At 44.9% G+C, this 18,839-nt stretch overlaps 2 protein-coding genes across 2 annotated transcripts; one reads left to right on the top strand and one right to left on the bottom strand.

Annotated features, from left to right (window-relative positions):
- Window positions 1-424: 424 nt before the first annotated feature.
- Window positions 425-5,252, top strand: LOC129850683 (phosphatidylinositol 4-kinase type 2-alpha; the record flags this gene model as incomplete). Its single annotated transcript, XM_055916955.1, has 8 exons — window positions 425-625; window positions 1,855-1,986; window positions 2,333-2,486; window positions 2,622-2,680; window positions 2,959-3,058; window positions 3,252-3,385; window positions 3,479-3,538; window positions 4,194-5,252. Coding segments are annotated over 8 exons (1,002 nt in total), but the record flags the coding sequence as incomplete, so codon positions are not given.
- Window positions 5,253-10,849: 5,597 nt separating this feature from the next.
- Window positions 10,850-18,230, bottom strand: LOC129850684 (zinc finger matrin-type protein 4-like; the record flags this gene model as incomplete). The annotated part of the gene is made up of 3 exons (XM_055916957.1): window positions 10,850-13,561; window positions 17,662-17,904; window positions 18,011-18,230. Coding segments are annotated over 3 exons (558 nt in total), but the record flags the coding sequence as incomplete, so codon positions are not given.
- Window positions 18,231-18,839: the final 609 nt, after the last annotated feature.

Raw genomic sequence — 18,839 nt, 5'->3', positions numbered from 1 at the left:
CATGGTAGTAGTTAACATGGTAGTAGTTAACAGGACAGTGTTGGTACAGTATGAAGCATGGTAGTAGTTAACAGAACAGTGTTGGTACAGTGTGAAGCATGGTAGTAGTTAACAGAACAGTGTTGGTACAGTGTGAAGCATGGTAGTAGTTAACAGGACAGTGTCGGTACAGTGTGAAGCATGGTAGTAGTTAACATGGTAGTAGTTAACAGAACAGTGTTGGTACAGTGTGAAGCATGGTAGTAGTTAACATGCAGCACCTGTGGAGAAATTCCTCTCTGTCTCCTCTGCATATTTTAACTTCACTCATCCCATCTTTTACCAATGTTACATTTGCTCACAGCACAGGTGAGTTTGCAAGAAGAAAATGCACACTTAAATCTCTCTCTCCTCTCTCTGTCTTTCTCTCTGTTTCTCTCTTTAGAAGATCATCGGTGTGTTCAAGCCTAAGAACGAGGAGCCTTACGGTCAGCTGAACCCAAAGTGGACCAAGTGGCTCCAGAAGCTGTGTTGTCCCTGCTGTTTTGGACGGGACTGTCTGGTCCTGAACCAGGGTTATCTGTCTGAGGCCGGGGCCAGTCTGGTGGACCAGAAACTAGAGCTTAACATAGTACCCAGGACCAAGGTAGGGAGGGCTTAGACACACACACACACTCTGAACCAGGATTGTCTGTCTGAAGCCTGTGCGATCAGAAACTAAATACAGTCCCCAGGGCCACGGTAGTGGTTATACACACACACTTAGACACGCAGGTACACACACACACTTAGACACGCAGGTACACACACACACACACACACACACACACACACTGAACCAGGGTTGGCTGTCTGAAGCCTGTGCGATCAGAAACTAAATACAGTCCCCAGGGCCACGGTAGTGGTTAGACACACACACTTAGACACGCAGGTACACACACACACTTAGACACGCAGGTACACACACACACTTAGACACGCAGGTACACACACACACTTAGACACGCAGGTACACACACACACTTAGACACGCAGGTACACACACACACTTAGACACGCAGGTACACACACACACTTAGACACGCAGGTACACACACACACTTAGACACGCAGGTACACACACACACTTAGACACGCAGGTACACACACACACTTAGACACGCAGGTACACACACACACTTAGACACGCAGGTACACACACACACTTAGACACGCAGGTACACACACACACTTAGACACGCAGGTACACACACACACTTAGACACGCAGAGACACACACACACTTAGACACGCAGGTACACACACACACTTAGACACGCAGGTACACACACACACTTAGACACGCAGGTACACACACACACTTAGACACGCAGGTACACACACACACTTAGACACGCAGGTACACACACACACTTAGGCACGCAGGTACACACACACTTAGACACGCAGGTACACACACACACTTAGGCACGCAGGTACACACACACTTAGACACGCAGGTACACACACACACTTAGACACGCAGAGACACACACACACTTAGACACGCAGGTACACACACACACTTAGACACGCAGGTACACACACACTTAGACACGCAGGTACACACACACACTTAGACACGCAGGTACACACACACACTTAGACACGCAGGTACACACACACACTTAGACACGCAGGTACACACACACACTTAGACACGCAGGTACACACACACACTTAGACACGCAGGTACTGGGAGGTCCTGCGTCACGGTTCTCTCTTGATTTCCTTCACACACTCTCTCTTTCCTGTCCTCTCTCTCGCTCTCTCTCTACATCTTCTTCACCCTCTCCTTCTCTCCACCCTCTTGCCCCCACCCCATCTCTCCACTAGGTGGTGTACCTGGCCAGTGAGACGTTTAACTATAACGCTATAGACCGGGTCAAGTCCAGGGGTAAGAGGCTGGCTCTGGAGAAGGTACCCAAAGTGGGACAACACTTCCACAGGATCGGCCTGCCTCCCAAGGTACGTCTGCTGCTTCCTGGTTGTGTTCCAAAGGGTACCCTATTCCCTTTATAGTGCACTACTTAGTTCACATACTAATTCTTGAACTACAGGCCGCCCAGAGGGAAATGCAGGATGAAGGGTTTTTAAAGTGAATCCTTAATTGAAGTAAAGAGATTTAGCAGATTAAAGTTTTAAAGTTTAGACTTTACTCTAAAACTTCTCCATTAAATCTAGAGGAAATCACAGATCCTATGATGACCTCTCTCTCACCCTCACCCTCTCTCTCACCCCTTCCACCCTCTCTCTCTCCCACCCCTTCCACCCTCTCTCTCTCTCCCTCCTCTCTCTCCCTCCTGTCCTCCAGTTGGGTTCGTTCCAGATCTTCGTTGAGGGCTTTAAGGATGCAGACTTCTGGCTGCGGAGGTTTGAGGCAGACCCCTTGCCAGAGAACACCAACAGACAGATGCAACTACAGTTTGAGAGGCTGGTGGTCCTCGATTACATCATCAGGAACACAGGTACGTAACCAAGGCGATGACGGTGAAGGACAAGCAGGCCGACTGACACCTGTGTGAATATGTGACATGTCAATCCCTTTTAGAAATGGTGATGTGGAAGGTACATTAAACTCTAACACCTCTCTGTCTCCACAGATCGAGGAAACGATAACTGGCTTCTAAAATATGACTGTCCCATGGACCAGGGAAGCAGGGTAAGCACACACACACACACACACACACACCAGAACAGGCACCGAAACCTCGTGTGTCTGTTCCTTTTTCGGTGTCTGTTCTGGGGGGGGTAGTACTCTTATGCACTTATGTCTGACTCAGTGCTCTCTTTCCACCTCTCCGTCTACCCCCTCCCTGTCTATCACCCCTCCTCTCTCTCTCCCTTCCTCTCTCTCTCTTTCTGTCCCTTCTCTCTCTCTCTTGTATCTCTCTCTCTCTCCCTTCCTCTCTCTCTCTCCCCTCCACTCTCTCTGTCCAGGACACAGACTGGGTAGTAGTGAAGGATCCTATCATCCAACTAGCTGCTATAGACAACGGACTGGCCTTCCCTCTCAAACACCCCGACTCCTGGAGAGCCTGTAAGCACCGCCCTCTGCCTCCTCAACCAATCACTGAACAGCTTGTAGAGATGCTCTGACCAATCACAGAGCAGTTTGTAGAGACACACTTTCCCACTGACCAATCACAGAGCACCCTATAGAGATGCACCTTCTCTGTGACCAATCATTGCATTTCTTACTGAAGTTGATTAATTTTTTGACGAAATCGTAGACCCGTTCTACTGGGCGTGGCTGTCCCAAGCCAAGGTTCCGTTCTCCCAGGAGATAAGAGAGCTGGTTCTGCCCAAACTGGCCGATCCCAACTTTATCAAAGATCTGGAGGAAGACCTGTACGAACTGTTTAAGGTGAGGAGGAGGGAGGGAGTTAACTTCAAACTGAACTGATTATCCAAGCTTTGATGGTGTTTCTATTTTTGACCCTTGACCTGTGTGTTGCAGAAAGACCCAGGCTTCGACAGAGGGCAGTTCCACAGGCAGATAGCTGTTATGAGAGGACAGGTATGTTTTAAATACGCCAAGCCTCTTTTTAAATAATATATCCCGGAAAAGTTCAATTAAACGCAGAGTGTCTAAACGCCGCCTGTCCATGTTTAATAGCCTGGGCATCGGCACACATTTCAGCAAATAAAAGCCGGGTCTAGATGAATTGTTTACAAGTGAAAGTCAGTGAGTAACGTAAAGCAGAGCAACGTCTTTGGATGAGACAGTAGTGTGGTGTGACGTGGTCGTCTCAACTATAGCCGATACGAGAGACTGAGTGAGAGAATGGTGCTGAGACAGGAACTCTGGGGTTACTAGGCAGTCTCTGCAAGCCTAACCTGCCCTGGATGTGTTACTCTAATGTGTATACTGGTCACAGTAAACCGTGTGGTAGTCTTCTCAACATTTTGATTGGGCAAAAGCTGTGCGCATTAAGGAAATAGAAGCCTGTCTCTAATAAGCGCTGGTCGTGTTCAGTGATTGATTTTTAATGGAAGTTGGAAATAACTATTTTATTTAGAAATAACTTCCCATTCTTTGTTGATCAGTCAGTCACAATTGACCCACAATGCATCACAGATGTCATGCCCTTATGGAGAGTATCTAACCTGTCGGTCTCTCTCTCATTCCTCCACCCCCACCCCCCCCACCCCCACCGCCTCTGGTGGCCTAGATCCTGAACCTCAGCCAGGCTCTGAAGGACAGTAAGACCCCCCTCCAGCTTGTCCAGATGCCTCCAGTTATAGTAGAAACAGCCAGAGCACCACAGAGGGCCAACAGTGAGTCTTACACACAGAGCTTCCAGAGCAGGAGACCCTTCTTCACCCGGTGGTAGAGGAGGAGGAGGAGGAGTGAGCAAGTGTGTACATCAAATGTATGTGTGTAAAGGGCAAACGAGTGAGGAGTCTCTCCGCCCCCTGCCCTCTCCTACCCCCGACGGACACAGACGGTATTGAGAATGACTGAGGAAGATGAGGACTGAGGAAGATGAGGACTGAGGACAAAGGAAGAGAACGCATATCCCTCCGTCAGTTTGTCTCTGTGCCTTGTTTGGATGTCAAAGATTATATATCTTCCTATAAGGAATGGAGTCTATATGATGGGCTTAGTAAACTCCCTTTCTATGGAGTTGCACACAGTCTATGTCCCAAAAGGAACCCTATTCCCTAGTGCACTACTTTTGACCAGGGCCCATAGGGTTCCATTTGGGAAACAGACACTTAACTCAGCCACTGCAGTTTTAAAGCCCCTCTCTCTTTCACCCCCCGTTTGGGTGAGAGGTGGTGTTGCATTCCTTATGACGGCCACTCTGTGGACAGCAGCAGCCATGCGGACTCATTGCTCTCACGGCTCTCTACTGCCCCCTTTGTCTTCGGATGAGGAACTGCAAGGTACTGCAGCGCGTTGAAGTTTTAGGGGGCCACATTTGGAGAAACTACTACTTTCCCCCCTTTCTGAAAATAACAGGGGAAAAGTAGAACAGATTTTTCTCTCTGCCATTCTGTAGTCAAATACATTTAAGATGTCGCCCATCGCTTCTGTTTACTTTGATTTCTGGTATTTTTTCTGACTTGTGGGAGAAAGATGGACACGTTTTTTTGAAAACACACTATCAGGACTTCCTGCTGTTGCCACAGATTCTAACTGACCTGAAATGTATTGTGACAATGCACTGTATAATTTGTATGTAATATATTTAATGAAAGATTATAACAAAACTGTATTACATTAATACCATGTATCTTGTCGTTTGTTTTGATAAATGTGTTTTATTTAGAGAGAAGACTTTATTCTTATTTCCCCCCCACTTTATTTGGTGACGACATTCATCTATTTGTCAGACAAACCTATGCACACAAATACATATATGCAAGTTTACTTTGACAGATTTGCATGTCAACCATAACCCTTAAATGGATATTTCACTCAAACTTAAATCTTAGTTTTATTCATTAGTCCACTGTTGGACCACTTTTAGTACAGAGTGATAACTGTCATGAGTTAATGCTCTGTAAATGTCTTCCCATGTTGTTTACACCTAGCCTACAACTAAACCTGAAAGGACTTGGATATCTACCAGGTATAGCTTTGTTACAGAGAGAACAACTTCTAGTGTTACTGGCTTTTCTACCAACTCCGTGCCTTTGGAATTTTTGGACCACACACACAGGCCGTGTTCGAGAGGGTCAAAACCGCAATGTATCATGGGTAAATTGTAACTGGCCGACTGATCTACAAATAATGAGTTATTTGATGCAAGGTGACTTGTAGATTCGACAGTGGCCTGCAGTCGTTTTGATGCTCTCGAACACAGCCATAGTCACCTGCCGATACTGTTGTAGATCTGTCTGATCAGTCAGTGAACAGTGACTGGATTGATAATGTTCTGAAACAGTCACTGTGATGTCACCAGTTCTCTCCCCTCCTTTGGTTAAAGTGACAACGTCTCGACAAGTAAGGTTAGGTTGACAACATACTTCATTTAACTCCACACATGGCAACTCTGTATGGAACGACACCTCACTCTGATTGGTGGGAATGGAAAAAGGACCAATTACACAGAGCAGCTTTATGACACGTTTTAAGTTCAGCAGGTCAGCGCTCATTTCTCTCCATTGGCTCAGTGTAGAATGCGATGGAGGTAGCGTTCTGGGTCCCTGGTTCCCTCCTGCCTCGTCGTGGCCCCCAGCCTCTCCAGATGGGGTCTCTCTGAGGGCCTCTGTGTGTCCGTCAACGGGGCGCCCCCCTCTGCACCTGTCGACCCTCCAGGGAGGGGGTCCAGCTCTCCAATATCACTGGGGTCCTCCTCTTCATTGTCCTCCTCATGGTGGTCCAAACCCCCCTTAATCCTGGAAGGAGAAGGAGGGAGAGTGCAAATATGAGGGATAGAGAGAAGGGAAAGTGAGAGAGAGGGAGGGAAGTCTCTTTAAAACAAAGTCACAGTGGAAACAACTGGAAGTGGTATTTCAGGCACAACCCTGCTTCTACCTATGCGGTTGCTTCAGGGCCTGTATGTATCAAAGCTTTCAAAGTAGTAGTGCTGATTTAGGATCAAGTTTTGACTTTTGGATCCCAAAGAATAAGATTAGATGGACATGGGGGATCTGATCCAAGATCAGCACTCCTCCTATGAGATGCTTGATACATAGGGCCTCAGATGTGCAAACACTGACATGGGATAGAACAAGAGACCATAGAGATCATTAGAAGCCTGACTACCACTAATTTAATCGATTTGTCAGTTAAACGGAAGTTAAATGTGGAGAGTCTCTAGTCAGGTGGAGGATGTAGTTAAAGGATTTGAGCTGATCTGTCTGTTGATGCCAGACCAAATACCCTTGACCTGGTTTCCACTCTCTTTAATTCTGTCTCTGTCTCCTCTTTCCTTCTCTCGTTGTGCTCTCTCTCTCTCCATCTGTCTCTAACTCCTTTCTCTCCCCTCTATCCCTCTCTTTCTCTTACCTGAGGTGTCCAAATGCTTTCAGCAACTTGGGTTCTCTGTGTCCCTCCGTCCTGATACCACTCCTGCTTCTGGCTCTCACCCTGAACCCCACCAACGCCTGGGCCAGCCCTGCATCCATCTCTCCCTCCTCCCTCTCCTCCTCTTCCTCTCCTCCTCTATCTCGCTCTTCTCTGCCCCACACCAGTCTTGCCCGCTGCTCTGCGTCCCGGTCCCCGGCCACATGGAACAGCCGTCTTAGCTGACGCAGGTTTACCCCCGCGAAGATGTTGGAACATCCCGACTTCCTGCTTCGCCTCTTTTCAGGCTGCCAGAGCAGGGACGGACCATCCACCACAGAGGGGGGTTCCGGGTCCTCCATAACTGTCAGAGAGGGGAGATGGAGGGGTGAGGAGAGAGTGAGGGATAGGGATAGTAGGAGGGAGATCAGGTTGATGAGAGATGGATTGAAAGAACAGAGGGATTCCAAGACAACTCCGTCAGCACCTGCAAACAAACAGACATCAATCATTAGCTAAACGTCGCTAGCCCCTGACCTGTGCTGGCAACTGCCCAGCAACCTAGATACTCTGTTTGTGGGATGACAGCATAATCCTTGGGCCTCAGACCACACAATGTCTGCATCCCAAAATGGCAACCTATTCCCTATATAGTGCACTCTGGGCCCTGGTCAGAAGTAGTGCACTACATGAGAATAGGGTGCCATTTGGGATGTAGCCAAAGACACTCTGTGGGTTGTCAAGGAAACACACGCACACATGCAGTGTAAGCCTGCTTAGAGAGGGGGGAGAGGAAGGAGAGAGAGAGGGGATGAGGAGAGGAGAGGAAGGAGAGAGAGAGAGGGGGGAGATGAGAGTAGAGTGAGGGGAAGAGGAAGGAGAGAGAGAGAGAGAGAGAGAGAGAGAAGAGGGGAGAACAGAACGTTTAAAAGCTGGTTGTTGACTCCAACAGGGGATAAAGAGTGGATGTTGGACTGAGGCCCTTTGAGTTGTTACTAAGCAACAGTGAGACATTATCTTATAGTTCAACTATATTACAAGGCAGTTGTATTAGTAGAACACTGGCACTGTCTGAAATACTGATGTTGACAGAAATAAAGTGAAAGCAACGGTTAAACAAAGCAACGTTCTCTCACTTAAAGAGTATAAAGAGTTTAATGAGGAGAGAGGGTGGTGTCTATTAGGCGTAGGTCATGACACAGGGCTGGCCACAGATGCAATGAAGCATGACACTGTCTGATGCGATAAGATTAGTACACCTAGTGTAAAATCATGTAATTATAAGTAGTATATAAAATGACCAATTGTTTACATAATGAGTAACTTGATGAATGTCATTGATAATAGTCTACATCAAGGACCAACAATAATTAATTATTATGCTTGACAGTCACAGGGGGAGCCACTGAAATGCGGGAATGCCTAGTTTGCAGCGAAGCGCAATCTGCTCCATAGGCGCGCATTTTGGCGAACAGTTTGCTGCGGGACGTCAGATGTTTCATGATCGAACATATTTGCTTATAGTATGCCTACCAATAACGTACAAATAATGCTTATAAAATTACATGACATGTTGTAAATCGACATATAACGTTACCTGCACAACAAAATCAATGAGCTATTAGTCAAGCGGATTTGCTGAGTGAGAGCATCATAGAGATTATAAACTCTTACCCCTTCAGCAAGTGAACGCAGTAAAATCTGACACCTGCTCAGGCTTGGAGGAGATGTAGCCTACTGCGCAGATACGGAATTCCATATGGAAATTGACATTCTCCGCTACTTTATAGTAGCCTTCTTCTGCTGTCAAAGACAAGAAGCAAAAAAAGTTTTTCTGTGTACTGTGCGCTTCAGCCCTCACAATGAACTCTCTTCTCTCACTATCTCATCCTCTCTTTGTCTCGCTCTCTCTCTCTCGACAACTAATAGCAGTACTTGGGACACTCACCACTCCCCTCCCATTCGACCGGGGCGACCCCTTTCTGACCAATCACTGGCTTTGAGAGAGACGCGTCTGCAACTGTTTAGATCACGCTGTGTACTAGGTGTGATCTGACTTGACGTCATCGGCGCGTGTGCTTACCTCAAAGCCAGGGTTGCCATGTCCGTGATAAAACTGTATTGGTCGCGGACAAGTTTTTGGCTACCTCTAAAATGCACGGCTGCCGCCATGGCATTTCTCTTTCTTTTGTATAATATTATTTTATATATATTTCACTGTGACCTGCTGCTGACTATCAGGCAGTGAGCAGGCTGTTACTGAGTGTGTTCATCTTTTATTGTTTATTTCACTTTTGTTTATTATCTATTTCACTTGCTTTGTCAATGTAAACATATGTTTCCCATGCAAATAAATCCCTTTGAATTGAACTAAGTGAGTGAGTGACAGAGTGGTGGGGAGGGAATGGGGGCCCGAAGGGGGGGGGGGGGGGGGGTTGTGTGTGTGTGTGTGTGTTTGTTGAGAGTACTGTTGAGAAAGCGCTGCAGCTGATTTATGGAGACAGAGCAGCACACTCCTTGACAACTTTTTACCAATTGTAGGCTATTTAGCTTGTCATTATAGAGACACCTACGGTGCATTCGGAAAGTATTCAGACCCGTTGACTTTTTCCACATTTTGTTACACTACAGCGTTATTCTAAAATAGATTCAATTGTTTCCCCCCCTCATCAGTCTACACACAATAGCCCACAATGACAAAGCAAAAACAGGTTTAGAAATTTTTGCAAATTTATTTAAAAAAAACGGAAATATCACATTTACAGAAGTATTCAGTACTTTATTGAAGCAGCGATTACAGCCTGGAGTCTTCATGGGTATGACATTACAAGCTTCACACACACAACTGTATTTGGGGAGTTTCTCCCATTCTTCTTTGCAGATCCTCTCAAGCTCTGTCAGGTTGTTTGATCGGGTTCTGGCTGGACCACTCAAGGACATTCAGAGACTTGTCCCAAAGCCACTCCTGTGTTGTCTTGGCTGTGTGTTTAGGGCGTTGTCATGTTGGAAGGTGAACCTTCACCCCAGTCTGAGGTCCTGTGCGCTCTGGAGCAGGTTTTAGTGCCAGGTTTCCTCCAGATGTGACGCTTGGCATTCAGGCCAAAAAGTTAAATCTTGGTTTCATTAGACCAGAGAATCTTGTTTTTCATGGTTTGCGAGTCCTTTAGGTGCCTTTTGGCAAACTCCAAGCGGGCTGTCAAGTGCCTTAAGAACAGCCCTTAGCCTTGGTATATTGGCCATTTAACCTACCAAGCCTCCTCGGGCCTTATTGCTGAATCATCGCAGTCAAACAAGTCAGACATCCATTGTTGTGGTGAGTTTAATAAGGGCAATTTACGTACATTTTACGTTGGGACATATTATTAAGCTCGCAATAATAATCATTTTAATGGAAAACTTTTCTTCTGTCGTTACAAATTACGTCGATATTCTTTCTTAATTCGCTAGGTTATGTTATGGGAAAGGGTTTGTTGGAGAAATGTGGCAAATCATTTCTTGCTGCAACAGAAATGTTGACCTAGTTTTCAGACCCCGTGGGAGGGTTTTTGAAGGGTCATTGTCATTTCATCTGGACCTGGCAACCCTGCTCAAAGCAGAGGAGAAGAAACCATCAGGAGTGTAATTAATCCATGTGCCGTTCCTCCTCCACAGACTATCTATAATCATCATAACGGTGTGTAATAAAGTGTGTAAGACAGGGTAAATGCGTCCGCAAGCTTCAGTTCGGCTGGCGTCTAGCCGAAGTCAGTTAGGCAAACCGAACTAGTATGCTCCCATGCACTCAAAATAAAAAAAATGTAGTATCCTTTCTGGATCTCTTCAAATAGCAACGGCCAAAGAAGAAAGTGACGACACACCCAAACAAGGAAACCGAGGTAAAGTTGGTTTTATATTCACACATTCAGATATTCAACAGACATTCATCAAACATTCAACTGATATTAATCAAACATTCAACAGGAATTTGCCAAAAGCCATTTAAAATGGTAAAAATCAATAACTAATTCATTGATTGTCACAAAACTGGATTTTTTATTAAAAACAAAGGTTGTAAAAGTATGCTAGACATTTAAATAATAAACCATATCTATTTTTATGTTTCTGATTTGATGGAAATACGCAAAATCTTTAAATTCAATTTAAAGTGGTATAAATCAATAACAAATAATTCACAGTTTGTTGCAGAATCATCAAAATAGGTATGAGTTATTCTATAAATGTCTACTATACTTTTACAACCTTTGCTTTGAGTAAACATTCAAGGTCTGACTTGATAGAAATACATAACATCTATGAAATGCCATTTCTGTCACGTGTGCTCCCTCTCCGGCCTCTAGATCACCAGGCTGCTCGTTATGGCGCACACCTGTCACCATCATTACGCGCACCTGTGCGTCGTCAGACTCACCAGGACTCCATCACTTCCTTGATGACCTGCCCTATATATGTCACTCCCTTTGGATCCTTCCCCAGGCGTCATTGTTTCTGTTTCACCTCGTGCGTTGTTCGAGGTTCTTGGTTTGCGTTCTGTTTATTTTATTAAAACACTCACTCCCTGAACTTGCTTCCCGACTCTCAGCGCACATCGTTATAATTTAAAGCTATATAAACCAATAACGTTTTCGCAGAAAAATCTAACTAGATGTGATTTATTCTATAAATGTCTAGCATACTTTAATAACATATAATATAATTTTCATGAAATCACAAGTCCAATACAGCAAATGAAAGATAAACATCTTGTGAATCCAGCCATCATTTCCGATTTTTAAAATGTTTTACAGCGAAAACACAATATGTATTTCTATTAGCTAACCACAATAGCCAAAGACTCAACCGCATATTTTCACAATGTTTCTATAGGTAGCTATCACAAAACCGACCAAATAGAGATATAATTAGTCACTAATAGAGGTCGACCGATTAATCGGAATGGCCGATTAATCGGAATGGCCGATTAATCGGGGACGATTTCAAGTTTTCATGACAATCGGAAATCGGTATTTTTGGGCGCCGATTTGCCGTTTTGTTTTACACCTTTATTTAACTAGGCAAATCAGTTAAGAACACATTCTTATTTTCAATGACGGCTTAGGAACTGAGGCAGAACGACAGATTTTTAACCTTGTCAGCTTGGGGGATCCAATCTTGCAACCGTGCAGTTAACTAGTCCAATGCTCTAACACTGATTACATTGCACTCCACGAAGAGCCTGCCTGAATGCAGTAAGCTAAGGTAAATTGCTTGCTAGCATTAAACTTATCTTATAAAAAACAATCAATCAATGACTGTCATTGCTCCAATATGTACTTAACCATAAACATCAATGCCTTTCTTAAAATCAATACACAAGTATATATTTTTAAACCTGCATATTTAGCTAAAAGATATCCAGGTTACCAGGCAATATTAACCAGGTGAAATTGTATCATTTCTCTTGCGTTCATTGCACGCAGAGTCAGGGTATATGCAACAGTTTGGGCCGACTGGCTCTTTGCGAACTAATTTGACAGAATTTTACATAATTATGACAACATTGAAGGTTGTGCAATGTAACAGGAATATTTAGACTCATGGATGCCACCCGTTAGATAAAATACGGAACGGAATAAACGTTTTGTTTTCGAGGTGATAGTTTCCGGATTAGTCAAAGGTATATGGTTTAGAGAGAAATAGTCGACACGTTATAATTCCTGTAATAACTTGACAGGGGTTCCTTCGTTATTTTACCGTTCATGTCTTCCATAGAGAATGTCTTGATCTACTTCAAATAAGGTTTGTGTTTCGTGCAGGCTTAAACCGCCTTGACGTTTTGATACCTGTGTAAATCTCACTAGGATAAGGTAACGTTTGTCAACATACACTGCTCAAAAAAATAAAGAGAACACTTAAACAACACAATGTAACTCCATGTCAATCACACTTCTATGAAATCAAACTGTCCACTTAGGAAGCAACACTGATTGACAATAAATTTCACATGCTGTTGTGCAAATGGAATAGACAAAAGGTGGAAATTATAGGCAATTAGCAAGACACCCCCAAAAAAGGAGTGATTCTGCAGGTGGTGACCACAGACCACTTCTCAGTTCCTATGCTTCCTGGCTGATGTTTTGGTCACTTTTGAATGCTGGCGGTGCTCTCACTCTAGTGGTAGCATGAGACGGAGTCTACAACCCACACAAGTGGCTCAGGTAGTGCAGTTCATCCAGGATGGCACATCAATGCGAGCTGTGGCAAAAAGGTTTGCTGTGTCTGTCAGCGTAGTGTCCAGAGCATGGAGGCGCTACCAGGAGACAGGCCAGTACATCAGGAGACGTGGAGGAGGCCGTAGGAGGGCAACAACCCAGCAGCAGGACCGCTACCTCCGCCTTTGTGCAAGGAGGTGCACTGCCAGAGCCCTGCAAAATGACCTCCAGCAGGCCACAAATGTGCATAAAGATAGAGGTATAGACCGACCAACTGACTGACAGATAGACAGACTCACTCACTTGTTTTGGTGTCTGGAGCCCTGGAGATGTGCGTAGTACTGTTCTATTGAGTTCAGAGTGACATCACACACACTGTAACTGCTCCTCAAACCTGGAGGTACACAGGAACACACAATGGAACTGAATCAAATGATTGGAACTTGATCACAATGGAACCAAATCAAATGATTGGAAATGGATCACAATGGAACTGAATCAAATGATTGGAACTTGATCACAATGGAACTGAATCAAATGATTGGAAATGGATCACAATGGAACTGAATCAAATGATTGGTACACCTGTCTCCTGTGGACACGTCCTGGACTCCTGTGATATGATCTCTGTCTAATCATACAGGGCCGGCCAGAACTAATCAGTTGGACGGGCATTTGATTTCCATTGGGGGCAACTTGGTTCCACAGGACCTCCTATGTGTGAACTCTTGAGTGTAATTTAACTGTAAAAATGTATTCCCTTTTTAATGTGGCATGAACACAATCTGATTGTCAAACAAATCACTTCAAAAAGTAGGTTACCTTCACACTTTCCTCCAATATAATCCCACCATCCGAACAGTGCACTGTGCACCCGCCACCTTTCCTCCAATATAATCCCACCATCCGAACAGTGCACTGTGCACCCGCCACCTTTCCTCCAATATAATCCCACCATCCGAACAGTGCACTGTGCACCCGCCACCTTTCCTCCAATATAATCCCACCATCCGAACAGTGCACTGTGCACCCGCCACCTTTCCTTCAATATAATCCCACCATCCGAACAGTGCACTGTGCACCCGCCACCTTTCCTCCAATATAATCCCACCATCCGAACAGTGCACTGTGCACCCGCCACCTTTCCTCCAATATAATCCCACCATCCGAACAGTGCACTGTGCACCCGCCACCTTTCCTCCAATATAATCCCACCATCCGAACAGTGCACTGTGCACCCGCCACCTTTCCTTCAATTGCAGTGGTGCAGTGCTATGTTTTTAGGTGAGGGAGCGCAAAATATACTTTTTTAAACGACATCCTAATTTCTCAATTAAAGTTTGTACAGACAGATGTCATTGTAGAACAGGCCTATGCATAACATTTATCTTCAAATTGCAACGTCTGCCGATGCCAACACATATTGTCTCAAGGACATGTGCTATTTTTATGTTACCCTCAAACACCAAGTTAGGCATACCTCATTTCAAAATAGGCCATCATCACTGTCACGTGTTAATTCACTCAGGAAAAAGCGCCTGGTATTATATAAGAACGGCTAATAGTTAGTTAACACCATCTGCTTTAATTCACTCAGGAAACAGCGCCTAATATCATATTAAGAACGTCTAATAGTAGGTCAACGCCGTCGGGAGCACAGGGACATGCCTGAGGGTCGTTTTGGCCTACCATGAATAGTCAACTTGACCAGCCATAATACAGCAAGCAGGAATGAGTTGACGGAGAATCCACTCATCAGGGAGACTCTCACTCTCTCACTGCAATGTCCCCGCGATGCACATAGCAACGGTCTACCTGCTTCTCGACCAAAAACATTTCAGACAAGTCGCAGGCGCTGTGGATGGTCAGAAAAGGAAAGGTGGAGCAGAGAGGGGGAGAATTAAAAAGAGAAAGGCTCTTGCCACAGACGCAGATAAATGCTGCAAAATAAGCAACATGTTCGCTAGTAAGGGACCAGGTCAGTCAAAAGCACTCACTAAAAAACACGACACCCAGCACGGCTAGCTAAGTAGCCTAGCTAATAATAGTGACACAACGGCCGGTTATATCATAGCAATGAGTGCAACATAGCGATCATAATATGACATTGAAGGCAATATGTTTCAACTAGTAAAAAATGGTAAACCTGGACTATGGACTTGCCAGCATTGGGTCATGACTCATGCCACATAAGCTAGGGTAAGTGCACATACACTACAACGAAACAGGCTACAGTAAAGTAACCATGAACGTAACACACAGGCAATGACAAAGATCATTAGCGCCATTAGTACCAGCATTACAAGTTACTACAATAAGACCACTCTTAATTATTTCCAGAGCTGTATTAATGTAGCCTACTGATACACTAATGATAGTGAGTATGACAATAAGAGTATTTTCTTTGCAAAGGTGGAGAAGGAAGCAGCACTAGAGCTTCAGGTGCTCCTGCAGAACTGGAGATGGTGGTCAGTTCAGAGTCAGACCCAGAGCAGGAACCTTCAGGTACAACTTAAGATCACAAACCTAAACATGTAGGCTATGATTTTAGATGTTCTTTATTTATGAGATTATCAGTAGGACTGTAATCGGAGGGCATACAATTGATAACTGCACAAGTAATACAAGTTTAAGTTTAGGTTATTTACAATGTCAATCTCATTCTGCAGAGCAACCAGATGTGCAGAGAGAGAGAGGTTCAGAGCCCAGTACAGGGAAAATCCATTTGATTATTTTGCCCGTCCTCAGTCCAAGGATTTTGACTTATTTTTTCAGTACCACCCAAAACAAACCCCTCAAAGAGTCATTCCCGATGTTTTCCACTCCAAAGATGGCACAAACAGAAAATGGCTGACATACAATGAAGTAACTCACTCCTTGTTCTGCTCAGTTTGTCTTGCATTTGCAAAACCTTCAGCCAGTGATAGTGCATTTGTCAAAGGAAGCATGCAGGTCTGGAAACATGCCCATCAGAGAGTACAGGAACATGAGAGAAGCAAGACCCATAGAGATAGTGCAGAAGCCTTTTTCCCTCAGAGCCAGCAAAGCAGACATCCGTACCCTTCTGAGTGATAAGCAAATGTCAGTTCAACGAGACCTGGTCACAAAGAGGAGGCAGGTCATGAAACGTGTGATTGATGTAGTTAAAGTTATTGGTAAATGTGGGCTCAGCTACAGAGGACACAGACATGAATCTGCATATAACTTGGAAAACATGGCTGTCAATCATGGCAAGTTGCTTGAGCTTATATTGTTGCTAAGCAAATATGATGTCAACTCAGTGTTCAGATAGCCTACTTGCTGATCAGTCCCAAATGTTTGTAATGTGGATAACTTTCTTCCCGGATGAACATAGTGGCCAAATGTATAATTAGTTTGGTACCCGTTACATCAACAAATAGGGTTAGCCTACAAAATTTGCGGTCTGGTGGTTTGCGTGGACAGGGTGGCCTGAGATGGAGTCAAATTCCGGCCAGAATTATTGTTTCAGTCCGCCCCTGGTTAACACCATCTGCTTTAATTCACTCAGGAAACAGAGCTTAATATCATATAAGAACAGCTAACAGTTAACACCATCTGCTTTAATGATAATTCTTCACATTTTACAGGTGTCACGGCCGTTAAAAGAAGAGGACCAAGGTGCAGCGTGGTGAGTGTACATTTTCCTTTTATTAATAAAAATGACGCCGAACAAAACAATAAACACTACAAAAACAAACCGTGAAGCTAAAGGCTCTGTGCCCTTAACAAAGTCAACTTCCCACCAAGACAGGTGGAAAAAAGGGCTACCTAAGTATGGTTCTCAATCAGAGACAACGATAGACAGCTGCCTCTGATTGAGAACCACACCCGGCCAAACACAAAGAAATAGAAAACATAGAACATAGAATACCCACTCCAACTCACGCCCTGACCAAACCAAAATAGAGACATAAAAAGGATCTCTAAGGTCAGGGCGTGACAACAGGTGAAATGTCCAAACTGCACATCAATCATTTGATGTCAATCAGTTTCATTAGATCTTCTTGAATGACTGTTTCCTGAGTGAATTAAAGCAGATGGCATTAACCTACTATTAGCCGTTCTTATATGATATCAGACGCTGTTTCGCTCCGATGCTTTATCTGAGATTTATTTGTCTCTGTCGGCGTGCATCTAGGTCAAATAAATCAAATAAATCATCTATATTTAAATATTTTATTTGGACGGTCAAGGAGGTACGGTAGGGTGGGCCATGCCCCCTAAAGCCACCATAACACCGGTCCTGTAATCATACTTTATATAATCTTAGACCCTGAGCCTAGCTACACCTGCCATAACCTTTGACCCTAGTTTGACCTCTAATCTCCCAAACCTCTGACCTCTAACAGCTGACCTCTAACATGTGTTCTGCTTCATATCCAAATTATCAGTCAGTTGTTCCAGAAGTCGTGCCCTGGCTGCATTCCTGACCCCTGACCTCTAATCCCTGACCTCTAACCCCTGACCTCTAACCTGTGTTCTGGTTGCTGTCCAGGTTATCAGCTAGTTGTTCCAGTAGTTGTCTCCTGGCTGCGTTCCGCCGGTGCTTCTTCCCCTCGTAGTGCTGCTGGGCCATCGCTGGGTTGTTGAACCATGCCCCACACAGGAAGCACGACCTACACGCTGTGTTGCCATTGGTCACTAGCCAGGTAATGGGAGGGGCTGGGGGAGGCGGCATTGGCAGAGGGGGCGTGTCGGATGGACAGGGGGAGGAGTCTGTGACACAGGAAACAGGAAATAAGGAGTGCGTATTCATGAAACGTGTTTATTAAGGAAAGTGTGTGTGTGTGTATTGGAAAACGTGCTTGTGTGTGTGTGTTACCTGTGGGAGGGGTAGTAGAAATAGTAGGTGAGGAGCCCAACACTAGTTTGACGCTCTTAGCATAGGTCTTTCCCTGGTAGTGGGACTGGGCCACTATGGCTGAGGTAAAGAACATGTTACACAGACTACAACACTTGTTACCATCCACAGCTGTCTCCTCACTATCCTGGAGGAGAAAGAGAGAGGAGCAAGAGAGGAGAGAGAATGAGAGAGAGGTGTGTGTGTGTGTGTGTGTGAGAGAGAGATTCAACCTCCCCAATTCATTGCAGAGATCAAAGGAAGCTGAGTTTTATCTGCAGACCCACAGGACTGCTGGACCAGTGCCCCCCATGGGGACAGAGCGCTTTGAATGTACACACACACACACACACACACACACACACACACACTGCACGTACAAAGAGTTTCCCTAGCAGAGGAAGAGGAAGAGGTACCATTCTGTCTGACTGACTGTTAGTTGACCTTGCAGAGAAAGTGGTACCATTCTGTCTGACTGACTGTTAGTTGGCCTAGCAGAGGAAGAGGTAACATTCTGTCTGACTGACTGTTAGTTGGCCTAGCAGAGGAAGAGGTACCATTCTATCTGACTGACTGTTAGTTGGCATAGCAGAGGAAGAGGTAACATTCTGTCTGACTGACTGTTAGTTGGCCTAGCAGAGGAAGAGGTACCATTCTATCTGACTGACTGTTAGTTGGCATAGCAGAGGAAGAGGTAACATTCTGTCTGACTGACTGTTAGTTGGCATAGCAGAGGAAGAGGTACCATTCTATCTGACTGACTGTTAGTTGGCATAGCAGAGGAAGAGGTAACATTCTGTCTGACTGACTG

The sequence above is a fragment of the Salvelinus fontinalis genome, unplaced genomic scaffold (genome assembly GCF_029448725.1).
Source record: "Salvelinus fontinalis isolate EN_2023a unplaced genomic scaffold, ASM2944872v1 scaffold_2179, whole genome shotgun sequence".
Taxonomy (NCBI): Eukaryota; Metazoa; Chordata; class Actinopteri; order Salmoniformes; family Salmonidae; genus Salvelinus; species Salvelinus fontinalis.
The sequence above is the reverse complement of the archived record's forward strand: the minus strand, read 5'-3'. Positions and strand labels throughout refer to the sequence as shown.